Here is a 27,481-nt window from a genome sequence, read left to right as displayed (position 1 = left end):
GAAGCCCATGAGGACATTGATCTTGGGATGTCAGTCCCAGGTTCGATCTCTGGTATTTCCAGTTATTTAGCTAGTAGTTAAAATGTATATCCCATTCTCTCCAGATGCAATGTAGCTAGCAGCTAAATGCATAACAGCTAATTCAAAACAAGCAATGCAAGAACAAACCCAAGAATTACAATCTAAGAAAGATCAGGAAGTGGTCAATGGGAAAGACCTCTTCTTTAGACTCTGGAGAGCTGTTGCTAATTAGAGTAGGGCATGGACAAGGAACATCTTCCATCCCATTCCCTTCTGAGGGCTACATGTGAATGGTGGCCAGGGCCAGAGGCAAAAGGGGGCAGTGCAACAATATGAATTTTGCCACTGTACAGTTGGCAACATTTGACACCCACAGCCCTCTGTACTCCATCCAAGCAAGTGAGAAACATTATTCATAGGTTAAGCCAGCCAGGCAAGAACCATCAAGGAAGGTGGAAAGTAGAGCTGGGGTGGGATGTGGCCTGGGGAAAACCCCAAGGGCCAGATTGGGAGGCTTGCAGGGTGGCATGTGGCGCCCAGGCCAGAGGTTCCTCTTCCCTGGAGTAGACGGACAAAACTGGCAGGGTGGTCATAAAAAAAGGGGGTAGGGCATCACCAAAAATGAGGACATACACGTGCCTATCCTAATTTATACATTCCAATGCAATACATCTCCCTGTAGTGGAGACGACTCTGACCAGGTGATGTGCATGTCTGCTCAGCCTGTTGTTCAGAGGCTATCTGCAGATGGTCAGTGTCAAAGCCCCTTGCTGCTCTCCCATCTTAGGGGTCTTGATCTTTAAACCTGACCTGGACCAGAGAGCCCTGGCAGTGGAGGGTGGCCATCCTAGCCAACAACCGTCCAGCTCTAAAGAAATCAGAAACTGAGTACTAGGCTCTGTCGGCCAAAATAGCAGTAACAATATCGAATTGGGTACAGCTTGTGGAAAGTACTACAGAGTGTGCACACTTGCCATCATGGACCCAGGTGATTCTGGCGTTGTTAGAAGCATGCCGGAGCAAACCAGTGAGAAGCAGACATTGCTGAACTTTAAATTTTGTGTAATAAAACTGGTTACAAATCTGAAAGAAAAAAAAGAAACAGAGGACAACCCTTCAAAGAGAGGACCGTCCTCTGTAAAGTAAGACACGTGACCACAAATACTGGAATATATTAGGGCTGCTAGGTCAGGAGCATTCCAGAGCCTGAGACGATGGAAGTCAGGCTTGGCAAAAACTAAATTAAATTAACCCAGAAAGCTGCTCATATCTGGTTAGAGCGCTGGTCTAGGGGGTTGCCAGACCTCCAAGTCTGACCTGAAGTCTCCAGGTTTGCCTAGTCCCCTCCAGGTCACAGGCTGGGAGCTTGAATCTCCAAGTGGGAAGAATGCTAATAATAATAATAATAATAATAATAATAATAATAATAATAATAACGGAGACTGTACATGCAGTTTGCAAGCAGGTCTGGCAACCCTAGACTAGATGGACTAATGCTCTAACCGGGTGTACACAGCTTTCTGTGTTCATATTTGGTCTTCGCCAGGCCTGACTACTGTCATCTCTGCCTTGGTGACCTTGAGATTAGATGACTGCGATGTGCTGTACCAAGAGGCAGTCTCCAACACAAACCAGGTTCTCTGATACAGAGAGTGACACTTCGCCCACCAGAAACAAGGTCACGAGAACATTATCAGTAGCAGAAGACAGTGTGATTGTTTTAAATTGTTCAGTTCCAGCTCCGTGCTGCAGCCTGACGGATTCCTGACCAGCACAAGGAGATAGGGCAGACAGTATCTTTGAGAAGATACGGGACAATCAAATTCAGCAAAGGGTTTTAACGCCAAAACACTTGAATGCTGGGGAAAGAGGGAGATAGAGATAGAAATGATGCAAATGTAAACAGTGATCCTTCATTGTACTCAGGGAGAAACAAGGTCAAGCCCAGGCAACCCCAACTATTTCCCCCCTCTCTACCCACCTCAGTTTCAAGTCACTAGTAAGAAGTGTACCTTTGTCTGGCATGAGCTGGGTGTCAAGAGGAACCTGAGGATGTGGGCAGCTGTGCCCCTCTCTAAGTCTAGGGGATATGGAGAAGCTGGAGGCAAAAGAAGTTTGAAGCTCCAAGTACTGTAATGTAGAATCTGAAGCACAAACGGCACTGCATTGCTGGAAGCAGTAGTTGGCCACTAGGCTCTAGGTCTAGCCACCTGAAGGCTTCATACTGCGGTGGTACCCAATTGTATACTTCTCATTCATCCTGCTCCAATGTTTTGAGACAGGGGTTGGGAACTTCTGGCTCACAAGCCAAATTAGACTCAGTACAGGTCCCAGTTTTGGCCCACGAGGCAGAGGGAATTTGTAGAAGCGGTTTGGCTCCCAATGGTGCCTGCAAACAGACTTCAAGAGGATCGCTATGGACTCAAATAGGCTCCTTTGAAGTTGTTCCTGATGTCATGATGATGTCAGCTGATTGACAAGTTGGTGGCCCACTCATCTGCCAGGGTTGGCTCACAGTGAGGTGTAGTTGGGAGTGGGTAATGAAAGAACCTGTCCAACTGACTGGATCCACTCCTCCAGACTTGCTTTCAGAGTAGGACCCATTCTGGGATTTGTGTGTGAGGGTCTTCATTGGATCCCTGTAACATGGAATAAGTGAGGCATGCAGTCCTTTTAACACCAGCCTTCTATGCAGGGCCTCATTGACTGGTCTTACAATCTAGCTTAGTGACTAAGAGTCTGCTTCCAATGTTGCCACAACTTTAGCACCTCCCACCCCCACCTGCAATATATTGACTAACCTTGCAGGGTTCTTGTAAGAATGGCAAATGCTACTCTGCATCTGGGCTGGAGAACATCTGGCCTGCCAGATGTTGGTAGATGACAACTCCTATCAACCCTGAACATTGCCCATGCCAACCAAAGCTATTGGGTGTTGAGCCCCTCCCCCCCAATATCTGGAGGGACACAAGGTCTATGAGAAATGCACCAAGCACTTGAAAATTCCATTTACTCAGGCTGTGTACACACTATACCTTTAAAGCACATTCCAAGTACACACACCCAAAGAATTCTGGGAACTGTAGTTTGTTAAGGGTTACTCGGAATTGTAACTCTGGGATGTGTAATCTTCAAAGGACAAAATGTGCTTTAAAGGCATAGCACGTTTCTCCTTTGACCCACATTTTTTGAGCTGTTTGTCTAAGTTGCTGATATGCATCATCACACAATGTATTAGATAAGCTTTTGGTGGGTTTTTTCTCCCAAAGTCTGTAGCACTTCTGAGTCATGCAACCTAGCTGAGGACCTCAGATGCTGAAGGTTCAATTCCTGCCCTTTATCTGCCCAGCTCTGCTGGCAGGATGCAGGACAGCCTATTGGGTTGCGCCAAAGCCTTGAACCTCTAAAGGGGTTTGGACCAGAACCTTTGAAAACTTGTGATACATACAGCCAGTCAATAACAGTGACATCTTATTTCTAACTGGGGCAGCCATGGGGAATCTCCAGCCCATGGGGCAAGGCTGTTTTCCCCTCCCCCAGCCAGCCCTGCCTTCCCCCACATCAGACATTGGTTTGGAGGGCTTCTGCCCATCAGGCCAGAGAGTGTTAGATCATATTAACTAATATTCTGACCTAGCGTAAGGCAACTTTATACTGAGGCTGTGCTACTGTATTGCTTTCTGTGTGGGGCTGCCCTTGGAAGCACCAGCTGGTGCAGAATGCAGCAGCAGCCAGACTGCTGATGGTCAAGAACATGCAACACCATTGCTAAAACAGCTGCACTAGCTGCCCATCTGCTAGGTTCCAAGTCCTTGGATTAATTGGAGGCCCTGAACAACTTCAGTCCAGGGTTCCCCGGGGATCACCTTAACTCTTATACCCCAGCTCAGTCTCTGAGATCATCTGCAGGAGCATCGTCGGCCATCCCTGAGTTGGCGAGCTTCCTTCCACAACAACAAGAAACCGAGACTTGAGTGTCCTTGGCCAAGTCCTCTGGAACACTTTGCCAATAGAGATTCAGCAGGCGGCTTCTGTGCCAACTTTTAAACACCCGGTGAAAACTTTCCTATTCCGCCCGGCCTACACAGGCAATTAAGGACGCATCCTACCGCAATTTGTTTATTTATTCGTTACATCTATAAAACACCTTTTCCTCCTAAGGATCTCAAGGTTGTGTACATTGTTCCCCTCCTCCCCATCCCCAGTTCATCCTCACAACAACCCTGTGAGGTAGGTGATTGGCCCAAGGTCACCCCATGAGCTTCATGGATGAGTGGGGGATACAAACCCTGGTTTCCATAGTCATAGTCCAACACAGTTTTTTTAAAAAATTATTTTGTTGCTGTTGGGGTTTTTTGTTTGTTTGTTTTAAGGACATAGCAGTTTATAAAATATTTTTGTAAGTGAATAAGGAAAGTTTACCCATTCACTGCATCCACCTAATTCACCAGGTTGAAGATCCCACATTCAATCATCTCTAGGTAGGGCTGGGACAGTCTGAAGCCACGAGAAGCCACTGTCCATCGTGGAGACAAGGCTGAGCTAAATGGACCAATGGCTCTGCCTCAGTGTAAGGCAGCTTCCTATGTTCCTGGGTTTAGGGTCAAGGACAGTAAGTAGCTCAGTGGTAGGGAATCTAAACCACTAAGCCTCTTGGGCTTGCCGATCAGAAGGTCGGCGGTTTGAATCCCCGCGATGGGGTGAGCTCCCGTTGCTCTGTCCCAGCTCCTGCCAACCTAGCAGTTTGAAAGCACGCCAGTGCAAGTAGATAAATAGGTACCACTGTGGCGAGAAAGTAAACGGTATTTCCATGCGCCCTGGCTTTTGTCATGGTGTTCCGCTGTGCCAGAAGTGGTTTTGTCATGCTGGCCACATGACCCGCAAAGCTGTCTGTGGACAAACGCCGGTTCCCTCGGCCTGAAAGTGAGATGAACACCGCAACCCCATAGTCACCTTTGACTGGACTTTACCGTCCAGGGGTCCTTTACCTTTTACCTTTTTACCTGCATGCCAAAGTTCCTGGAAACATTTTTCATGCAAAGCAAAATGCTCCAGTACTGGGCTATAGCTCTTCCTGGTTCCACAGCTTCTACCACTTCTCAGTACAACAGGATGGATGGGAGAGAGAGGAGAAGAAAAATTGCTCACTCAGGAGAACATGAAACTCAGGGTTATGGGTTTCAGCCCCACATTGGGCAAAAGCTTTCTGCATTACAGGGGGTTGGCATAGATGATCCCCGTGGTCCCTTCCACTTATATTTCTATAAGTCTAAACCACAGGCCAAAGAACAGACTGGGCACATGTGAGCCTTGCATTTAAAGGAACGTACAGACTCCGAGAGGAGATGGCTTTCAGAACATGTCTCCCCAGATCCTAGGCCAGCACTGCCTTTCTTGTCCAGATCACACCGGCCAAAGGAACTGCCCTCGACTCTGCTTCAATCAAAGCGACCCACTGATCCGGGGGGGCAGTGGCAGTGGTGGTGGGGAGAAGCAAGGCGAGCCAGAGTGCTGCCGCATTTGTGCCTCCCCGCCCGCCCTCGCGCAGCCCCGGCATTTCCACAAGTGTTTTGTGAAGGGTTAATCCCCTCTTCAAACAAGCTGCCTCAAAACTCTCCCTGGGAAAAGATTTGACATTCCCCAAGGCTGGCTCCGGGTTTCCCAGAGACGGGCAGCCTTGGCCATCTTCTGGGCCCAGGGGAGATAATAACAAGAGTGGATGCAGCTGTGTGACATGGATGGGAATCGGTGGAGCCCGTCACAAAGAGTGCTGGACCACCCCTAATGAGAGAGAGAGAGAGAGAGAGAGAGAGCGCTCTGGATCACTGCCGGGGCGGTCTTTGGATTCAGCAACATTTGCCAGCTAGGAGCAGCTCTTGATGGGAATCCGACTCCCAGATCTCCCTTCTCATCATTTACAGGAAGAGAAGGGAAGTTGCTCAAACCGACCAAAGCAGGCCAGTGGAAGATAAGAGCTGCAGCCAGGGCTGGCGTCGACGGTAGGAATGGTTGGGCACCGGCCAAGGGTCCACCTCCCAGATGGGGTCCCACAGAGAAAGGCCCCCTGAACTGGCTGCTCCTCTCTGCTACTGCAGCCTCTGTGGTCACTTGCCTCTCCTTCTGGCCCAGAGGGGATGGAGGAGCCAACACAGTGGGGGTTAGAAGAAGCGGCTCTGGCTCAGGGCCAGGTAGAGATCTTTCGAGGCCCTCGGCACTGCAAAGGTTATGGCGCCCCGCTCCCCAATGTGTAATTAAAAAACCCCACAAAAACACAATGCTAAACCGTAAAATGCAAAAATTATCTTTCGAAATGACACAAAGCAGACATGTATGGTGGAATCAAAATAGCTTCTTTGCAGATTTTCAGATTGCAAAATTCTGGGTAAGTTTGAGCTGACTCAACAAAGCCTGTCAGCTGCCATACACAGTAGGGAAAGTGAGCCGAGTCTGTCCCCACAGAGGTATACACACACACAAATATATATATATATATATATATATATATATATATATATATATATATTCAACATACAGTGATACCTCGGTTCTCAAACATAATCTGTTCCAGAAGACCGTTCAAGTTCTGAAACGTTTGAAAACCGAGGCGCAAAGGGCTGTCTGCAAATTCAATTGAAAAAATTGAAAAACATGCAGCGGAAGCCTTTCGACTTCTGAGGCGCGTTCAAAAACGGAAGGATTTGCTTCCAGGTTTTCGGCGTTTGGGTTCTGAAACATTCGTCAACAGAGATGTTCAAGAACCAAGGAACCACTGTATCAATAATAAAACATGAATTTATTGCCGTACATGACAGGGTCTGATTTCCTCACATTATTTCAATCTATGTTAGTAGCACTACTTCCTTTGCTTTCAGTGGGATAAGTAAGGAGAAGAGAACAGAGAAAATGAGGGTGGAATGTGGAGTGCAAGGAAATCAAACAAAGTTCTGACTTTTCTTATGATTACTTCACTGTTTTCCCCCCTGAAATATAAAATTCTTTCCTTTGAAAATTCTTTTGGTGTGTTTGCACCACTGTAACATCCCCCCCCCCATTTCCCATAGATAGCTTGAAGATCACTGAGAGTCTTGTAAAATGATTAGATCTGCTGTGCTAGATGCCGTAATGATTTTAAATTGCATTTTTATTGTTTCTTTCCATCCTTATATATTGTGTTTTATTGAATTATGGTCTGAATTCTATATAACAATCTGAAAAACAAAAGAAGCTTTAAAACATGCAGTTCAAAATCAACGTGAATACTGACTGCAATGGACGTGCCATCTCCCATCTTCAACCACATTCCAGTCATACAGTAGAGTACCTCACCGAAGCCCATGGACCAGAGTTTGATCCTTCCCCAATGGTTGGTTGGTTTGTTAGTTTATATCCTGCCTTTTTGCCCTGATCAGACTCAAGGCAGCTTACAGTTGAGAAAGAACTGCTAAAAACATAAGGAAAAAACATTATTAAAAAGCAATTAAGCATTGATAAACTTAAAACACTCTCTCTCTCTCTCTCTCTCTCTGTGTGTGTGTGTGTGTGTTTAACCTATTAAAAAACACACAAATAATTACAATAAAACAGCCTGGCACCAGCCCTTTCATTAAAAGCAGTCAGTCCCCCAAAGTCTGTTGAAGCCTGAGAAGAAAGTCTTCACCTGCTGCTGGAAGGACAACAAGCACAGAACCACATGCATGGAGCATGAGACTCTTAATCTCAGGGTTGTGAGTTTGAGTCCCACATTGGGCAAAAGATTCCTGCAATGCAAGGGGGTTGGACTTGATGACCCCCATGTTCCCAACTCTACGGTTCTATGATACAAAAGCAAGGACCAGTCTTGTATCTCTAGGGAGTTCCAAAGTCTGGGAGCAGCCACTGAGAAGGACCTCTCCTGTGTCCCTACCAAGTGTGCCTGTGAGGGTGGTGGAACCAAGAGAAGGGCTTCTGCTGAAGATCTCAGAGCCTGGGCAGAAGGAATACAGCTTTTCAGATAGCCTGGACCTAAGCCATGTAGGGCTTTGTAGGTCATAGCCAGCCCAGAAACAGAGTAGAAGCCAGTGGAGCTGTTATAACCAAGGAGTCCTATAACCAGCCTTGGTCAACAATCTGGCTACAGCCCTTTGAGCCAGCCAAAGTTCCTGAGCCCTTTTCAAAGGCAGCTCCACGCGGAGAGCATTACAGTAATCCAAACTGGATGCAACTTAAGGCATGTGTCAATGAGGTTAAGTAATGTCTGTTTTAACTTTTTATGGCTTTATTGAATGGTTTTATGGTTTCATTGCTGTAAAGTGCTTTGATATATATATATTTATGGCACAGCAGCATACAACTATTTTTATAAATAAAATACAGTCTAACGGGGGAACCTGCAAGAAATGACCGAAGGCCAGCCTTTACGCTGTTGACGGTGGAACCCAGGTCCATGGAATGACACAACAGAAGTCAATAACGTGACTGTTGTTTCCTGGTTCTGTTTGAATGAAGCTGTCAAATATTATCCTACTGGCACGCCCATTATTTTCTGTCTTTGAAATCATCGGGACTCTTTGGGTCTGCTTCTTCTCGGGCCTCCGCTGGCAGATATCCACCCATGTTTGCCTTGCCTTTCCTGCTTTGTACCAGCCTGACCAGAAAGGGGACTGGGGCCCTTTTGTTCCTCCTCAAGATTTATGATCCTTCACTAAGCCCTTCCCATCTTCTCCTCTGTCACCACTCCTGATGACTGAACCACCTGCCTATCTCAGCTTCCTTGTCCTCAATGCCTTGACTTCAGGAGGAAGCCCATTAGCAAACAAGAGAGATACCTGAGACAATGGGACTGGGATAAATAATAAAAAAGCTTGATAAAACCTGGTGGCAAACTGTTTCCCTGAGCCTCTACCTGTTGTAATGCAAACACTCCCTGGCACCAGGAATGTTTGCCTGTCTGAGTGACTGGTAACAGGATGAGCCTGAAGTGGAACAGCTTTTGAGCTAGTTTGCACTTGGCTTAAAGGTATTATTGGTCACCAAAGGAGACTGGTGTCGTGGTACTGTGCCCCTGAGAGGCAGTAGGATTACCTAGAGGGGTGCTAAGACGTAAGGGGGTGGCAGTGGGGGAGAGCGCTGGAGGTGTAAATGACCATCAGGCTTTGAAAAACTGGTATCACTGGAACAAGTTCATCAGCGTTTTTGAATTAAACAAAATAGTTTGAACTGGATTTTGAATAAATTGCTACTGTTTTGAATTCTATTGTGTTATTATCTTCCTTAGTGGGCCGTGCAAACCAGTATTCTGAATAATGTTTTGGGTTTTTTTAATAGGGTAGAGTAGAGGGCACTACAAATGATTTTATGGAACCAAGAAGGCAGTGGTCCAAAAAAGTTTGGAAATCACTGCTTTACAATTCTTAGAGAAGAAAGGCACACTTTAAATCCTCTGGATGACCTGCTTATTTAGCATTCATCCCCATTTCCTTGCACAGTGCTCACACTGACGTTTGATTATAAATAGTCTTTACCAAGCATTTGTTCTGACTTGTTCGTGAGGAGGTCATACGACAGCGAGCGTTCGTTGTGATTTCCTTGCAGAGTGTTTATAGGTCATCCCATGAATCATTTGTTCATTGTTCACTTTTCAATACATTCCCTGGTCCCTTTCCAGACTGCAAAAAGTCCGTTTTTTAGAGTGGGTATGTTGTCCTACTAGCCGTGATGACTATGTTCTACATACGTTGTCAGAGGCAGTGATGCTTCTGGAAACCAGTTTATGGAAACCGAAGGGTGGGGAGAGTGTTCTTACGCTCAGGTCCTGCTTCTGGGCCTCCCATGGGCAACTGGTTGGCCTGTGAGAACAGGATGTGGAACTCGTTGGGCCATGGGCCTGGCTCAGCAGCGTTCTTCTAGTCTTAAGGCAATGGCCCAGTCCTCAACAGGGTGCAAAACCTTGGTCTGTACTATGTAAAAGTGTAGCTGGGAACTCCCATGGTGGAATGCTGTATCTCTCTCTCTCTCTCTCTCTCTCTCTCTCTCTCTCTCTCTCTCACACACACACACACACACACACTTCCTGATTATTTTTATTATCTATTCATCATTATATACAGTGGTACCTCAGGTTAAGAACTTAATTTGTTCTGGAGGTCTGTTCTTAACCTGAAACTGTTCTTAACCTGAGGTACCACTTTAGCTAATGGGGCCTCCCGCTGCTACCGTGCGATTTCTGTTCTCATCCTGAAGCAAAGTTCTTAACCCGAGGTACTATTTCTGGGTTAGCAGAGTCTGTAAACTGAAGCGTCTGTAACCCGAGGTACCACTGTAACAAGGTTGCTCTCTGGGCAGCTCACAGAATAAAAAAAATTGAAAAATACAACCATACAATGCAATAAAGACTTTTTTTTTCTTCCCAAAAAACTAGTAGCAGCCATTAGCTCTGGGATATATCAGATGGTAGAGCACGAAACTCTTAATCTCACGGTTGTTGTGGGTTCAAGCTCCATGTCGGGCAAAAGATTCCTGCATTGCAGAAGGTTCTCAACCTGTGGGTCCCCAGATGTTGTTGGACTACAACTCCCATCATCCCTGAGCTCTGGCCTTGCTAGCTAGGGGTGATGGGAGTTGTAGTTCAACAACATCTGGGGACCCACAGGTTGAGAAAGGCTGGGTCACTAGATGATCCTAGTGGTCCTTCCAACTCTATGTTTATGTGATCATTTTGTTTCCCATGGTGCCCCAGAGCGATGCTATGTTAGCAATGTCCCATTATCAAAGTTCAATGAGACATTATGGCCAGGCAAAAACATTGGGGGTGCAAAACAGGGCTGGGGAGGGGTGCTGTGACCAGGGGAGAGTTCTGAGGGCTATATAGGGAGGCCTGAAGAGCCACATATGACCCTCTGGGCATGACATCCCCCCCACCACTCTAGATCAGTGTTTCCCAAACTTGGGTCTCCAAATGTTTCTGGACTACAGTTCCCATCATCCCTGACCACTGGTCCTGCTAGTTAGGGATGATGGGAGTTGTAGTCCAACAACAGCTGGAGGCCCTCATCTAGATTATAGGAACTGCCTTTCTCCTTGGAATTATGGGAGAGGAAATAGAACACCACAGTCTCATCTCCCCATTTTCTTGGGGGGTGAGGAGATCAGTGTCCTAAATAATGTATAAAATAATATAAAGGCGTCCTTGCATTTTCCAGGGATGTCCCTGATTTGCGCCTTTCTGTTTTTATTTTTATTTATTTATTTTTTAAAAACTTCTCTCTCTGTCCCTTATTCTTCTTCCTAAGTCCATGGCTCAGCAGCTGCCCGTCAAATCAGTTTGAATTCTTTGGAATTTGCTCACAGCTGTGTCTAGATAGAGACCATTGTAATGACCATGGAAGTCACAATGAAGAGGGTCTTCTTCACTCAGCTGCCTTGCCTGCTCAGATGCAAGCCGAGGAGCAGGACTGAGAGAAATAGCATGACTAGTCAAAAAGCACAATGGTTGCATTAGCCCGGTCCGGGCAGTGCGAGACTCTGTATCACTCAGCCATCATTTTATTTAGTGTGAAGCAAACCAGCCATTTCCTTCCCTAATACTGCACCATTGTGTCCCTTGATTCAAGGTCGGTCTTCTCTGATCCCAGCCCCTTTTGACAGCTTTTATTCCTCATTTGTAGAGTCAAAAGTTTGAGAGTCATGAAGCACAGGCAAGGGAGTGCACTGTGTTGCTTGCAGGGAGGTCACTCGTGATCTGACTACTCCAAAAATAAACTAGGCAATACAAAAACTGCAAGCAGATTCTCAGGGCTTTCTCAGAACGTTGTTGTTGTTGTTGTTGTTGTTATATTTGTACCCTGCCCATCTGACTGTGTTGCTCCAGCCATTCCGCGTGCCTTCCAACATGTTTGTTTGTTTGACTTATTAGTTACTTAAAGGTAAAGGGACCCCTGACCATTAGGTCCAGTTGTGGCCGACTCTGGGGTAGCGGCGCTCATCTCGCTTGCTTGGCTGAGGGAGCCGGCATACAGCTTCCGGGTCATGTGGCCAGTATGACTAAGCTGCTTCTGGCGAACCAGAGCAGCGCATGGAAACGCCATTTACCTTCCCGCCGGAGCAGTACCTATCTATCTACTTGCACTTTGATGTGCTTTCGAACTGCTAGGTTGGCAGGAGCAGGGACCAAGCAACAGGAGCTCACCCCGTTGCAGGGATTCGAACTGCTGACCTTCTGATCGGCAAGTCCTAGGCTCTGTGGTTTAACCCACAGCACCACCCAGGTCCCAGTTACTTACTACAGTACCGCCAAAAATATGTCTAGGAGAGCAATCCAAACCACCCTGGGGTATGTGTGTGGTTTCTGCAGAGGTGTCCTTCCTGCCGGCCGCCTCTTAACAGGCCATCCATACCTCAGCTCCTCAGACTGCTGAATATAGCTCTACAATGTGAATTTTCAAAGCCCAGGAAATCTCTGAATTTAGGGAAGAGAACGGGTAGGACAGCAGTAGTTCGAGGAGGAGGAGAAGCCTTCAGGAATGAGGGGGTTAACAATCTGCATTAAGCTGAGATATGGACAGGCCCAGAATGACACAAATGACTGCCCACCAAACATGCAGGCGTGGGCAGTGGTCCTGGTGCCCACTGGGGCAGGTAAATCAGAAAGCAGGGAGCCGGACAGGAGTCAATGACAGGCAGAGCCCATCCTCCTCCCTGCTGAGTTCTGCCAGGGCAAAACTGAGGGGGAACTCGACTCTTGTTAAGCCACCCATTGTTAAGTAAGAAGGCAGGCATGCAGGGTTGGTTGAGGGCAGATTGAGGTTGATGGGGCAATGCACTGTTCACCCTAGCAGACCAGCGTCTGCTGGGCATGTGGAAATGCTGCTGGTGGGATTCCTATGCCCACAGACCAGCAAAAAGCCCCAGAATGGGACATTCAAGAGGAGAAGTTGAGAAAAGAGGCCGAGCCAGCCCAGGATCCACTGAATCCCAAACCTCTTGCACTGCTCTCATGTGACAGCATCACTGCCCTTTCCTAGCTGGGTCCTTGATTGCAGGGGACAGGGACACTCCAGATAAGTAAGACTACCATGGGCACAGACAGCAGCAGAGTCAAAGGCCAGCCAAGGTTTGCACAAGAAAGTCTCTATTTTCATCCGAGAGAGGTTGGGATGGATGAAATTGGGAGCAAATAATGCACTCTCTTTATTTAGTAACTACAGGGCATCCAGGCAGCGCTCTTCTCCCAACACACTCTTTGTGGGGCACAGTTTCTTATAACACAAAGCGGCGATATAGTTGTAAAATTTGAAGTTTGGTAGGCAGGAGAAAGCTTAGTCATTTATTTGCAGAAGTATTTGCCTAACATCAGGGTGATGTACCAACAACAGAAAAACAATTAAAGCAATACCAAGCAATCATGATAATGACTGGCTACTCAAGAGAGATTTTAACCAATTTCATAGGCCTTAATTGGTACCCAGCACCTCCTGGAACAGGGAGTGGGATAGACACTTCCTGCCACCCCAGCTGATCTAGGTATCTGTGTGTGAAGCAAAAGCTACAGTTAGACACTGGAACTTTAAGAGCATCTTAGGAAACTGCCTGCAGAGCTCAGGCATAGGATCAATGGGTCTTGGCTATGTGTTGGGTTTAAACTCCACCTGTGCTCACCCTGCATATTTATAAATTTTACAAAGAATTTATTTATTGAGTTACTCTTTGCATTTGCTACCTCCCAACAGAAGTCGGCCAGGTGGTGAACCATAATTAAACCTAGAACAAAATGAAAACATAACATAGGTAACAATAAACATATTTGACACTGAAATCCCAGAACCAGCACAGAAACTTAAAATAGAATAACACCAATGCATGCCAATAAGGCTGCAGTCCTAGCCATGTCTACTCAGAGGTAAGTCAACAGGATTTACTCCCAAGTAAGTGGAGTCAGGATTGCAGTCTTAGCCCAGGCTTCCTCAGCCTTGGCCCTCCAGATATTTTTAGACTACAATTCCCATCATCCCTGACCACTGGTCCTGCTCGCTAGGGATTATGGGAGTTGTAGCCAAAAACATCTGGAGGGCCGAGGTTGAGGAAGCCTGTCTTAGCCTCTAGCAACCTCCTTCCAAAGGAAATCAAACCTGGACAAGAATTTCTCACTGCCCAGAGAAGTGGGATAAGGTAATATCTTGTTCTGGGGAAATTATCTATTCTTTCATCTCCACACAGTGTTACAAAAATAAAAGCTACTGTACTGTCATATTTAGATTATCACCACTATTAGACCACAGTAGTCTACTGAAGTTTGTTTTTAATTATTTTGGTTTTAACTTGCTTTTAACTTGTTACGACTTTTACTGTTTGGTTTTATATTGCTGTAAACCACCGTGATATATATTTTATGGCACAGTGGTAGAGAAATATTTTCATAAATAAATAAAATAAATTGGTTAGCACCACTGGCTGCCAATTAGCTAGCGAGCTCAGTTCAAGGTTCTGATTCTGGTGTATGAAGCCCTATACAACTTGACACCAAGGTACATAAAGGATCGTCTGGCCACTTGCATACCTCGTCGGTCACTGCCCTGAGGGAGAGGGCCCTCAGATCTGGAGGTCCATTCAGCACCATATAGGAATTGGGCCTTTAGTGCTGTCCTTTGGAACTCCACCCCCCCCTTGAATCTCTGCATTGTGGGGGGTTGGGTTGTGGGGTCCCTGCCACAGAACTCTACAGTTCTGTGTTTCTATGCAGTGCTTTTTTTCTGGGGGGCTGCAGGGGCCCACATACCCCTAAACATTTTGTGATGTTTGGCCTCCTTGAGGGGCAGTATTTCAATATGAATAGGAAAATGAGAGTACCCCTTAACATTTTTTAAAGGAAAAAAGCACTGATTCTAGGTATACTTGGGTTGCAATCACATTGCAAACACTTACTGGATGGTGCTAGTGCATTCACTGACGGTGAGCAAAACAGCTTCCTCTCCCCAATTTTGTGAGCACAATTGACAGTTTTCTGCAGGGACGTGCTGGACATTTATCCAGTGTTTCACCACCACAACCATTCTCAATCAATTAGTGAGAAAATAATTTACATACAAAAAAAATCAAAAGTGTTGTTATCCTGTTGTTGTTGTTCTCATGGTTGTTATCTGGGCTTTCATCATGGTCGCCTTGCTTTTGAGGTGGCCAAGGGCTGTCTGTGAATATTCCTTTCACTCCAGGTCCACTGCAAGAAGACATTTTGGCACCTGAGGCAAACTGCAAAATGGCGTCCCCCTGCCACTGCCAGGGAAGAAGGGGAGAGTGAACTTCCCTTTCGGTCAATTTCACCCCAATCAACTGCAATTCATACATCCCAAGCCCAATTCCTAAAATGCCAGGGGAATCTCTGCAGTACAAGTCTATTTGTAAACACTCAAAAGTTCAACGGTGCCTACTCTCTGGTGGAGAGGGTTGTGGGTACGAGAGTGAGAGGGTAAAGGTAGCCAGGTTTTTTAAAATAGTTTGTGCGGTTTCTCTTTTTATAAAAGCAAATGATACAATACATTGGGCAAAACCACCTTTCCTTTGCACCATACCCATTAATTACATGGGGAAATGGATAGCCCACGATAACGGATTTGCGGAAGGACCACACAAAGAAAAGTACTATTGGGGTATATTTTATGCTAGGATTGTTGCAAAGTCCTGTGCTGCCTTTTAGGATGTATTAAAAATAGCCAAATTCTTCTGATATTGCTAAAATGTTCATCCCTAAGCTCAGACAACCAAACATCAACTGTATTTAATTTATGCAAATCAAGGGAATCCGTGTTTTGGGCAATTTTTCAATGCAGCGCTGTCAACAACAATAAATATAATAAGGGACTTGATGGGAAAACACCATCGTGTGAGGTTCGTAGTGTTCCTTTTTAACTGGGATGGTTACAGCCGAACGTGGTTTAGGTGCAGCCCAGCATTGAATGGGAATTCTCTGAAAAGAAAATGACATGAGATGAATTGGCCAAAGAGGTTTTATGTGTCGCCCCCCCCCCCCAAACCACTCTTTCCCTTTGGGTTTGGAAAAATAAGTAAAATTAGGCCTGCCAGAAGTCGACAGATCCTCTGAAAGCCAGGCACTTTTTTTTTCCAAGAGAGAAAGTTAATCCAGATGACTATGGAGGAAGAAGTTCCCTATTTAGAGTTTGCCAGGGCTGGAACCATTTCTCACTTGTATTTAGCATCATTTCCTTGGTTGCAAAACTGCCAGGAATCTTCAGTTTTTTGGAGCATTGCGAACAAGAACTCCCCCCCCCCCCGCAACCGCCAGAGCAGGCATCCCTTTCCAAGAAGTTGAGGTTAGACTGGTATGATCAGCATCTGCGGAAGATATGTACTCCCACTTCGCTGCCCTCTCTTATTGTCTTCTGCTTTCCACTCCAAACCTGCCAGTCAAAAACTTCTGAAAGGGGGGGGGATTGTTGGAAGGGGGTGAAAAATCCATGATTGCATTTGGAATCCAACTGTCTCGAATGTGTTCATATCCTGCCCCCTCCATACTTTTTGCTTTTAAACATTTTAGGAGGCTCTTAAAAGTCCGCTTGTAATACAAGGCCCAGCTGGTCACTTTCTAGTAACATTTGAAAAAAAAGGGGGGGGAGGATTCCTATTGAGAGGCAATTTTCAGAGACATAGGTGACTCGGTGAGGGTAAAGAATGGGCGGCAAATGGACTAGGGCAGTTAGTTTTAAGGTTTGGAAAGGGGACGGAGTCAGCGTGAAAATATATATAGGGTGGAGAAATGGCTGGACAACAGGACAGTCAGCTGCAGGCTAGAAAGCTCTTCAGAGAATGGAGCTAGGTAAGGGGGGAAGGAGTAGATTGTGCTAAAGAAGGCTGCACTTATGTATACAGTATATGTATTTTAGCTAGTGGAGGGTCTTGATCAAAATTGCTTTCAGGACAAATCGCAGTTCTGCAAGCAATACAGACTCCTCTCCTGGCGAGCCAGCCTCGCTGTTCAGTCATTGCACCCTAGAGCCTTGGAGGCAATAGCGGGGCTATCAGCATCACTCCGAAAGCCAAGAAAGCGAAGTTCACGCTTTGCCAAACTGACCTAAATTTGCGTGTGGTAAATGATTAAAACTCATAATTCTGGAGTATATAGAAATAGATGCCCATGCTTTCTGCCGGGTGGAAGAGATGCCCCCAAGGAAAAGGGAAAATAAAGCCTCAAAAAATGGTTTTTATGGCCCCAACAGACTGTCTAGCTTTTTTCCTTTATAAAAAAGAGAAGAATTCAAAGCTTTTAAGAAGAAAGGCGCAAGCCATCTGCGAGAAAACCTCCCTCGACTTATTCCCTTCCACGCCTCTCCCATTCTGCTGCTCCGATTTCCTCCCCTACTACCGGGAAGCCCCGCCCCCTCGAGCCCCGAGGCCCCGCCCCGCCCTCTCCTCATTGGCCCTCGCGGCGAGGTTCCAGTTCGGTGCCTATGGCGGCGGCGAGGTTGCCTTGGCCACGCATCCCTGTGTGAACGCATGACGTTCGCAAGGCTGGCGCCAGGCTGTCTGGAGCTGCGAGTTAGATCAACACAGCTGGAGGGACAGGGACACAGCTGGGCAAAGGGAGCGGATTCCTCAACAAAAAATAGGATTGTGAGAAAAGTACTTAAACAAAAACAGTTCAAACAAAAGCCTTAATGACATCCTTTCATAAAAAAAGAGAAAGAAAGAAAGGGAGGGAGGGAGGGAGGGAGGGAAGGGGGAAACGCTTGCAGGACTGGGGGAAAAGGGAGCTGGCAGTGGGAACAGGGAGTTCAGATGCACTGAGAAGCAGCCTTGCTAAACAGCCAAACAAGCGCGATCACAAGCGCGCGCACACACGCACACTTCGAAGAGAAGGAAACTTGGGTTTGGTGCCATCAGCCCTGGGGAGATATTTCAATCTGATCACCCACAAAATTAGAAACGAGTTTTAGAAAAGATTTAAGGCCTCGATCCTATGCACACAGTGCAAGCCCCCTTGCACATAGTGGAATCTTGCCTCCCAGTAAACATGCACGGGGTGGGCTGTGCTAAAAATAATAATAATAGGAGCATTGTGTGAAACGGCATGGGATTCCTGTTAAGCTGCATTTGTAGGGCTGTTCAAGGCTTATGGATCAATTGCATTTGTATGCCACCTTTGTCTCCCAAGGAGCTCAAGGTAAAGCACATGGTTCGCCCTCTCCTCATTTAATCCACATGACAACCCTGTAAGGTAGGTTAGGCTGAGTGAGAGCAGTCGACTGGGCCAAGGTTACCCGCCGAGCTTAATGGCCAAGCGGGGATTCGAACCCTGGTCTCCCAAGCTCCGAGTCCGACACTATTAACCGCTACACCAAAGCGGTTAATGTGTGGAATGGGGTGGGTAGTCTTAAGGGTTTCAAGGAACAATGGACAGTAATGTGGGTGGGATAAACCCACATATAAAAATATGTAAATATGTAGCAAGTATTGTATGCCTGGGTTTAGGAACTGACTTGATTTGAAAAGCTGCAGGGCTGTAATCTTACGTCTGAGGAGTGGCTTCCACTGAAATCAACAGGACTTCCAAGTAATCATGAACAGGGTTGTTATAAAATCCTTGTCCTCACAAGTGGAAGAAAGCGCTAGATTATAGTTTCGAAAGGTAGCAAACAATTCAAGAGCATACAGAACTGGAAGTTGTGATTTCCACTTGGAGAGAATGAAGGACCTCTAGAAATCAAAACCAAAATAAAATGGCCTCTTTGGTTAGGAGTTAAACAAAAAACAAAAACTGGCAGGATCTAAGGAAAAGAATGGAAGAAAGAGGGATCTGTTGGGTTACCCCAAACCCATTCATTGCTTTGGACAGCAAGTTTGCATGCTAAACATTCTTTTAAAAGTTTTTCAGTAACACAGACTCAGTCATTTAGGAAGAAGAGTTTCTCTCTCCCCCCCCCCCACTGAACCAAAGCACCCACCAAGCAAAACATGATTTTTTAAATTGCAAAATGTAAACAGGGTAAAAAATATAGAAATGGACCACGATTAATTGTATACACAATGTGGTCTGTGTGTGAGTGAGAGAGAGAAAGAGTGCAAGCCTGGCTAAAAGGAATTGAATCCAAAAAAGAAAGAAAGGGGGAAACTTTGGTTTGTTTCTTTTTTTAAAAAAGCCAGCTGTGGGATGGGATAGGAGAGCAGTTGGGAAATTAAATTTGAGTTTAGGTATTCTGGTGAATGCTCTACTCGTGGGCAGGCATAATTTATTCCAGGTGCCTTTTCCTTCTTGACTCTAAAACAACATTTTCAAAAGTTGTCTTTAGCCAGAGGTGACTACCCTGTGTCTCTAATCCTGGACTACAACTCCCATCAGCCCCCAGCCAGCATGACCAGCGGTCAGGAATGAGGGGAACTCTAGTGCAACACCTGGAGGGTTGGGTTCCCTGTCTCTGGTTTAAGCTTCTTAAATTTCCAGATGCCTGATTTGTATTTATAGCCAGTCATGGTGGTACGGCACAGATGCATATTAATTATACCCAAGAGGCAAATGGCCTTTGGACACTATCCCTTGGTCTCCGATCTAGGATCAGTTCCTATATGCACTCTGGAGACCAGAGGCCTCCCTTAATTACATCCACATGTTCTGGGAGTCTCTACCTACCAGCAGCACTGGCTGTCACTGCCCTTGAGACATTGACGCCCCCCTCCCACGGCTTATTATAATATCTACCCACCTCCTCCAGCTGTCATTTGGATGCCCAGAACCCGCAGGCTTCTTCTGCCAATGCACAGGAAAAACCAGCAGGAACTAGGGACCCATGGACCTGTAGTTTGTGGGAAAGGACAGAGCTAGGGAACCTGCGATCTGGGGACCAAATGTGATCCTTCGGGCCTCTCTGCCCGGTCCTTATTTTATTTATTTAGAGTTCTTTGACCAATATGGTGGTACCTCGGTTTTCGAACGTAATCCGTTCAGGAAGACTGTTCGAGTTCCGAAATGTTCAAAAACTGAAAACTCAGTACAGAAGCCTCAAAACGGAATGAAAACTCAATACAGAAGCCGCGTTTCCCGTTCGACTTCCGAGGCGCATTTGAAAACCGAAGCATTTACTTCCAGGTTGACGGCGTTGGAAAACCGAAATGTTCGTCAACGGAGATGTTCGAAAACCAAGGTACCACTGTAAAGTTTTCCAAAGTGCCTTACATGAAATCAAAACAAGACGCTCCCTACCCACAAGTTTACATTCTAACTAACTAACTAACTAACTATGGTAACTAACTAGCAAGCAAGCAAGCAAGGGCAAGGGACAAGGAGAGAAGAGGAAAAATAAAACTCAAAATGCAGGCACTGATTTCTATACAGTTGTTCCATATAAACCAGCTGGCATAGTTCAGAGGCAGGAGGTTCCTGTTGGGCTGCAGCAGCAAAGCGGATGCAATGAACCCTGCTTCCTATCTCTCACACTGAGGCAGCCTGATGAAAATGGCTGCCCCAGGTGACAGTTGAGGGGAGAGGAGGCCTGGTGGAGCCTAGCCTGGCTCTGCTGCTCAGCTTCTCAGTGCTTACACTTCAGTACCATGGATGCTGCTCCTCTGTTCAGTTAGGATTAAGCAGGGTCAGCCACAAAGAGGCAAACACAAAATCCAAACCCAGGACTCCAGGCCGCCCCTCTCTTCTGCTACATCCACTTCACCCAGACCAAACCCCATCACCAGCCTTGCTTCACTTCCCCTGGAGTGTTTTTGTCTGGCTGGAATGTGTCCTTGACTCAAATGATGACTGTTTCTTGCCTGGATAAAGTTAAAATTTACTATCATGGCTCCCTGGACTTTTGCCTCCCCAGCCATGTGGCCTTCCCAAAAGTGGATGTGCCCCTCAGGCTGTAAAAATGTTCCCGATTCCTAATGTAGGGAGTTTCGCTTCTCACTATATCCCAAGTGACAAATCCTGGCATTTACTGCATCTATTGTTTAGGCCACTTTTCTGGGCAAATGCCCATCCTTAATGCGGGATCTGCTCATTGTTCAAAATGTGTATCTGAGTCCACCTACCATTAGGTATGGTGAGGTGGTGGCCTCAGGTAGCTGCTCTTGGGTGTCAAGACAAGTAAACTATTATTGTTGTTGTACAGGCAACTCCCCATTTGTGTGAGGGTTGCATCGTCCAGGTCATTGTGTGCGTCAGCGGTCACACATAAGCTCATTCCACCCCACCCGGTTCTGCCCCCTTCTGGGGCCAAAAGCAACGTGTGCATCAGCAGTTGCACGTGTGCAAAATGGTCACCGCCTGTATTTTTATCCCATGGAAGGTGTTTTGAGGGGTTTAGGAACATGAGAAGAGCCCGACAGATCAGCACCTGGTTCTCACCATGGCCAACGAGATGCCTATGGGAAGCCTGAAAGCAGGACCTGAGCATAGCAGCCCACACTCCGGGGCAGACCATCTCTGATAGTGAAGGAATAATGTAGTTGTCATGGCTAGTAGCATCCTCCTCCATGAATTTATCTAATTCTCTTTGATGGCTATCCAGGTTGGTGGCCATCACTGCTTCATGTGGAAGTGAGTTCCATAGTTTAGCAATGTGCTGTGAGAAGAATTGCTTTCCTCTTGTCTCTGCTGGATCCTCCCAATTTTCAGCTTTAAGTTTTCCTCCCTCAACCTGGCTAGCCTTGTACCCTTATGAGGGTGGCCAGATGCAAATGGGACAGGGATCTTGCATCTTTTAACCATTGCGATTTCAGCAGGTCACGCTTGTAAATGAACAACACCTACTAAAACCCCCCATTGCAAGTACAGTCATACCTCGGGTTACAGACGCTTCAGGTTGTGCGTTTTCAGGTTGTGCACTGCGCCAAATCCAGAAGTACCAGAACGGGTTACTTCCGGATTTGGGCACTTGCACTTGCGCATGCGCAGAAGCACTAAATCGTGCTTTGCGCATGCGCAGAAGTGCCAAATTGTGACCCGTGCAGGCGCAGGCGCAGCGCTGCAGGTTGCAAACGCTGCGGCTTGCGAACATGCCTCCTGCACGGATCACATTCGCAACCCGAGTGTCCACTGTAAATGTTAGAAGGTGCCTGGTCCGCCCTAGGTGCAGTGTATCTCAGCTTCAGGGGGTGGCATCATTTGCTGATCTGCCCTACATGGCCCGCACTGTCTGTCCCAATGCTGCTTCTGAACAAAGGGCAATACGTTTGTATCAACATCCTCAAGCAAGATCTTCAAGAGAGTTGGGGGGGGCGGGACTTGTGGCCCTCCAGATTTTGTTGGACTCCAACTCTCATCAGACCCAGTCACCATGGCCAATGGTCAGGGACAATGGTCTGAGAGTCGATAACGGTTCCCCATCCTTAATTCCTTGCAATAGTGGGCTTTCAAGTGAGGCTGCATTTACCCCATGCATTTAAAGCAGTGTGAAACCACTTAGAATCATAGAATTGTAAAGCTGGATGGGGCCCCCAAGGGTCTTCTAGTCTAGCCCCCTGCAATGCGGGAATCTCAGCAAAAGCATCTAAAGCATGTTAAACAGTCCCAATAATTTTGGGAGCTGTACTTTGTTAAGGGCACCGAATGTTGTTAAGAGACCCTTATTCTCCTCCCAGAGCCACAGTTCCCTGAGTGGTTTAACAATGAATCCCTCTTCTCAGGGAACTGTGGGTCTGTGAGGGGAATAGGGTGCTGGGAGTTGTAGCTCCGTGGGGTATAAACTACATTTCCCAGTTAAAAAAAATGGGGGGGGGGGGAGAACTTTCAATGTATGGTGTGTACATCTTAATTTGACTCACTTGGGTGCCTGGTGAAAAGATTTGTATGAGCTTGTGCAAGGTGGAACAGCTATTGCTGCAGATTCCCACATAATGGCCAGTCGGACCTGCTTGTTCTGTTGAAAACTTATGATGGCCATCTGTTGTGGATGCTTTAGCTGAGATTCCTGTATTGCAGGGGGGCTGGACTAGATCACCCTTGGGACCCCCTTTCAGCTCTACAATTCTATGATTCTGTGAGCCTCAAATTCATTGTGACCCAAGTCCCACTGACTGGATACAACCCAATATATTCACAAAGCACCATCCTTTTATTTATTTTATTTAACAGAAGCTATATACCACTTGATTGTACATGGAAGCTCTACGTGGTCAACAAGAGAGTTAAAATAGTCAATAAAGAAAAAGTTTAAGACATGTATTTAAAAATATGATTAAAATCAACAGTTAAAGTGAAAAGCAGATTTAAAAGCACCTCTCTCTATATATTTACCTGTCTACTTGGAAATAAGCCCCTATGAGATTTCCTTCCATGCAAATGTGCACAGGATTACAGCCCGTTTAATGGGTTCCCAAACACATATATTGTTCAGGTATGTAGGACAGGGAATTCAGACAGGGCCAAAGTTCCTCTTTCCTGCCCGCTTTTTCTTTTCAGTCGGAAAAATAATCCTGTTGTCCTAAAATATCTTAGCAATGTATTGCCTGGATTTTTGTGTGCCTGTTTATTTGTTTATCAAGTAAATTATGACTTGTAAGTAATTTCCCCATAATCTCCTCCGCCGCCCCCCCTTCCCTCACACACGTTTCACTACCATTATTGCTGGCTGAAATCTGCTTTCTCCATCGTAGCCTCAGCTTTCCCGCAATTAATTTTTTTTTTTTAACTTGGTCACAAGATAATTCCTGACGCCAGAAAGTCTGGAGGTCATATGAGTAGCAAATTGAGGAACAAGGCGGCACTAAGTCCTTACAAGATTCCCTCCCCCAAACCCTGAAGAGGAGGAGGAGGGGAAAAAATCTAAAACCTTGGGAAATTTCTCTGCCGTGATGGGATTTATGGCTCCTGAACGTTTTAAGGGCTGGGTGAAGGCAGAAAAGCAGTAATAGAAAAATGTGCCCTTTTTTTCTCGGCAATATAGCTCTCCTTCCCTCCCCCTTTATAAGACTAATAATCATACCCAAATATAAGAATTAAATCGGACAAGGCGAATTGCACACATTTCGAATTTAACTGTTTAATTGAATGGAATAGAGAGAGCGAAAGGGGGAGGGAAGGAAGGAAGCGCTTTTGATAGCTGGCCCCTCCTTCTTTGTAATCAGAGCTTCCTCATTCCTTTGATGTCCTCTGCTATTCGGTGTCAGCCGAAGCCAATAGAAACCTGTTTTGCAGTTTAACCATCTTGTAAACGTTCCATTCCAACATTTTCGCTGTCATCAGAGCGAAGGGGAGTGGGAGGGGGAACGCGGTGGCTCATTTGCATCAGCGGGCGGGCTTGAGCGCTCACACTCGGCTATAAAAGCAGAGCGGGGTGACAGCCCTCGGTTTTTTTTGCAAAGAAGCATCTTCTGTGTGTGCACAATAGAGAATTAACCAGGCCGGGGCAGGATCGATCGATCGTTCGCTCGCTTCTCCGCCTTAAGGAAGGAAACCTTGCCCTTCTGCAAATCCCTCTCTCCTCCTTCGCTGCCATGAAAGCCATCAGCCCCGTCAGATCGGTCAGGAGCTGCTACGAAGCCGTGTGCTGCCTCTCAGATCAGAGCCTCGCCATCACCCGGGGAACGAACAACAAGAGCCCGGCTCTGGAGGAGCCCATGAACCTCCTTTACGACATGAACGACTGCTATTCCAAGCTGCGGGAGCTGGTGCCGGGCATCCCGCAAGGCACCAAAGTCAGCCAAGTGGAAATCTTGCAGCACGTCATCGACTACATCTTTGACCTGCAGATCGTGCTGGAGGAGCAGGCGAAGAAGGGGCAAGATCCGTCTGCAGCCGAGACTTCCCTACTCTCTTTAAAAGTAAGGAGATTTCCCTTAGAAGGAAGAGGGGGCGAAAACCCAGGGAGCCTTCGTGGGCGCACACAAGGTTGAGGGGCGGGGGGGGGGGGAGCCGGAGAAAATGCTGTTACTATAGACGCGCCATCTAGGCTAATTTGGGTTATGAGTTAAAGTAATGATCTAACGGGCACCAGCGGGAGCCGCGTCGTCCTGCCTGCGGTCCGCAGAGCGCTGTAAGGCAAATTGCAGTGGGTCGCGAGATAATCCGTCCTTTGCGCTATCCAGCCTTGAGCAAACTGCGCGCGCCTCTAAGGCTGTGGAGTCCTATCGCAAATGGGCTGCGGGAGTACTTTGCTTGCTCGGGAATAGGCGCACAGTTTGCGCTCTTCTCTGCCATATGTGTGGGGAGGGAGGGATTTATGGACGCTTTTGGTTCCGCTGACAACTGTGCCGTCAGCGGGGTCTAAACTGTGATCCTAAATGTTTTACCTCCAAAAGAAGATCCGCTGTATTTATTTGGTGGTGGTGGGGTGTGTTTTTTAATCTTAATAAAGTGCTTGGGATCCCAGTTTCAGTGGGACTACTTGAGCAGGATCCAAGATAGCAATCTTGGGTTCTGATCCTAAGGACATTTGATGAAAATTGAATTGGCACTACTGTCCCTTCAGGCTGCAATCTGAGGCATTTTCCTGGGAGTAAACCCTGTTGAATGTAGTGGGACTTCTGACGAGGCTAGGCTTGCATTGTCAGTCAATAGGTGTTGCTCAGCAGAAATCCCACTGAAAAGTCAATAGGATCATGGTCTTGTGTGCAGCAAACCGATTCTCAAAGACTACTTACTCACTGTTCTAAATCTTTATTTTTTTGTATCATGTGGCGTATATTAAACTGTGAACTCAATATCTCCTTAACGCTTCTCTCCCCTTGTCCCATAGGCTGCAGAGCTGGCATCAGAACTTTGCTCAAAAGAGGAGAGGAATCTCTGCCACTAACCTCTTAAAACAGGTAACAGCCAAGAAATACCCAAATTATTTTTCCCCCATCCCCGATCTCAACCAGCAAGACACTTCCCTGGTCATTAGCAGTTTTTATTAAAAAAACAACCACCAAAATATTTTTTTAAAAACCCTACAGTCAGTCTAGAAATCTAGATTTGCACCCCAATGTTTACTCCAGAGTAGTCCTACTTGACTGCCCTCCCTGGAACAGATTGTGGTCTTTAGAGCCCCTTGTCACTGCTTGGCAATAAGGCAGCAGCCTCAGATGCCTCCATGCTTTTGCCTGTAAATGGAGTCATTATTTTTACAATGTCATTCTTTTTATAGCTTTAAGTCTCTGCAGCTGCTTAAACAGCCCTGTTGAAATCACTGAATCAAGAGGCACTCTTCTTCTTTCTCTCTCTCTCTCTCCCTCTCTTCTCTTCTCTCCCCCTCTTCTTTCTTCTCTCTTTTTTTTTTAAAGTCGGGAAGACACCACTAAAGAGTTTGTCCCCTCCCTCAGAATCTGTAATTTTAGATACATCTGCAGAAAGTTAGAAAACAGAAGGGTCCATTTCATTCCACCCTCTGCTGCCCCGCCTGCTTTAGATTTTTGGTGCCAATTAGCAAACCTCCAGCTTAGAGTGTTGGCTCCTGATTCCTTATCAGCTGGAGGTAAATAGAAGCTTCCTCTCTGGCGCCAGGATGTCTGCAGACCTGCCTCTGATCTGTTGCTGAAACTGACATGTCTTTCTCTCCCGCCTCCTCCCCCTCCCTCCCTCCCCCTTTTTTCAGACTGCAGGTGTGGGATCCTGACACTTGGTTCTCTCCAGTGAGACAGAAGATAGAAGAAGAGGAGAGAGAGAAAAAGATCTTGAGTGGGGAAAGGATCTGATGTTTTAACCCCGTGCATCCAGTAATGGAGAGACCTCCATCATTATCTTCCAGATAAACTGTGGAACATGGGTCTTGCCTGGCAGTTTCAGATGCCTTGACTGGACTTCCAGAAACAACTTTATGCCCTCAGTCTGCTGTTCTCTTCCAACTGCCTGAAAACAAAATTTGCAGGCCAGAGGAGGGGGGCGGGCGGGTTGAAAGCAAGCCCACCTTTTAATCCACTCTCAGATTTAACTATCGGATTGCTGTATTGCACAAGAAGAAACTTTGTGGGGTTTGTTTGTGTGTGCGTGTGTGTGTCGGGACGGTTTTTGGTTTTTTTTTAAAGCTCTGAGCCATCAGATTTTTCTCGTTGATCCTGGTCGGGAGATTTCTTAGTGAAATCGCACACTTCCAACATTGCAACAACTTGTGACAAATGTGGACTGATCTGTCGTTTGCTCAGAAAAAAGGGCAACAAAAAAAACAAAACTTTGCAGATATGCAGCTTGTATGTATATTTTGGATTATAGTTTTTTAACATCATTTTTTTTGGGGGGTGGAAGGGGACTTTCAAGAACATGAAAACTGAGGCGTCTTGGGGCTGTTTCGCCTCATGGTTTTTATTGTTGAACTCTATAATAGAGAGAACACATGTACCTTTTTTTGGCAGGAAGGTTAATTTCTGCATCCATGAATTGTACTTCCTTTGGTTAAAAAAAAAAACTTTTTATAAAAGTTTCTTACATAATAAATTTTAAGCTGGTTTTTTTAAAAAACAACATCTGAAAACTTTTTGGGAGGGTGGAAAAAGTTCTTAGACCAGAACACCACCATCACCTTTCACATCTCTTTATAAACACTTGAGGTATTCTGAGCCGTCCTGGCCCAACATG

General features: G+C 46.3%; 1 protein-coding gene across 1 annotated transcript; it reads left to right on the top strand.

Annotated features, from left to right (window-relative positions):
• Positions 1-24,266: 24,266 nt before the first annotated feature.
• Positions 24,267-27,367, top strand: ID3 (inhibitor of DNA binding 3). The gene is made up of 3 exons (XM_081871734.1): positions 24,267-24,753; positions 25,668-25,737; positions 26,505-27,367. Exons 1-2 carry the CDS (start codon positions 24,427-24,429, stop codon positions 25,722-25,724), a joined length of 384 nt encoding a protein of 127 aa, XP_081727860.1. The 5' UTR covers positions 24,267-24,426; the 3' UTR covers positions 25,725-25,737; positions 26,505-27,367.
• Positions 27,368-27,481: the final 114 nt, after the last annotated feature.

This window comes from Podarcis erhardii, assembly GCF_964252035.2.
Source record: "Podarcis erhardii genome assembly, chromosome: 7".
NCBI classification, from domain to species: domain Eukaryota; kingdom Metazoa; phylum Chordata; class Lepidosauria; order Squamata; family Lacertidae; genus Podarcis; species Podarcis erhardii.
The sequence above is the reverse complement of the archived record's forward strand: the minus strand, read 5'-3'. Positions and strand labels throughout refer to the sequence as shown.

Coding starts and splice junctions, on each gene's coding strand:
- ID3 (XM_081871734.1), top strand. CDS start 24,427: ATGAAAGCCATCAGCCCCGTCAGATCGGTCAGGAGCTGCTACGAAGCC. Junction 24,754..25,667: donor CTTCCCTACTCTCTTTAAAA/GTAAGGAGATTT, acceptor CTTGTCCCATAG/GCTGCAGAGCTGGCATCAGA.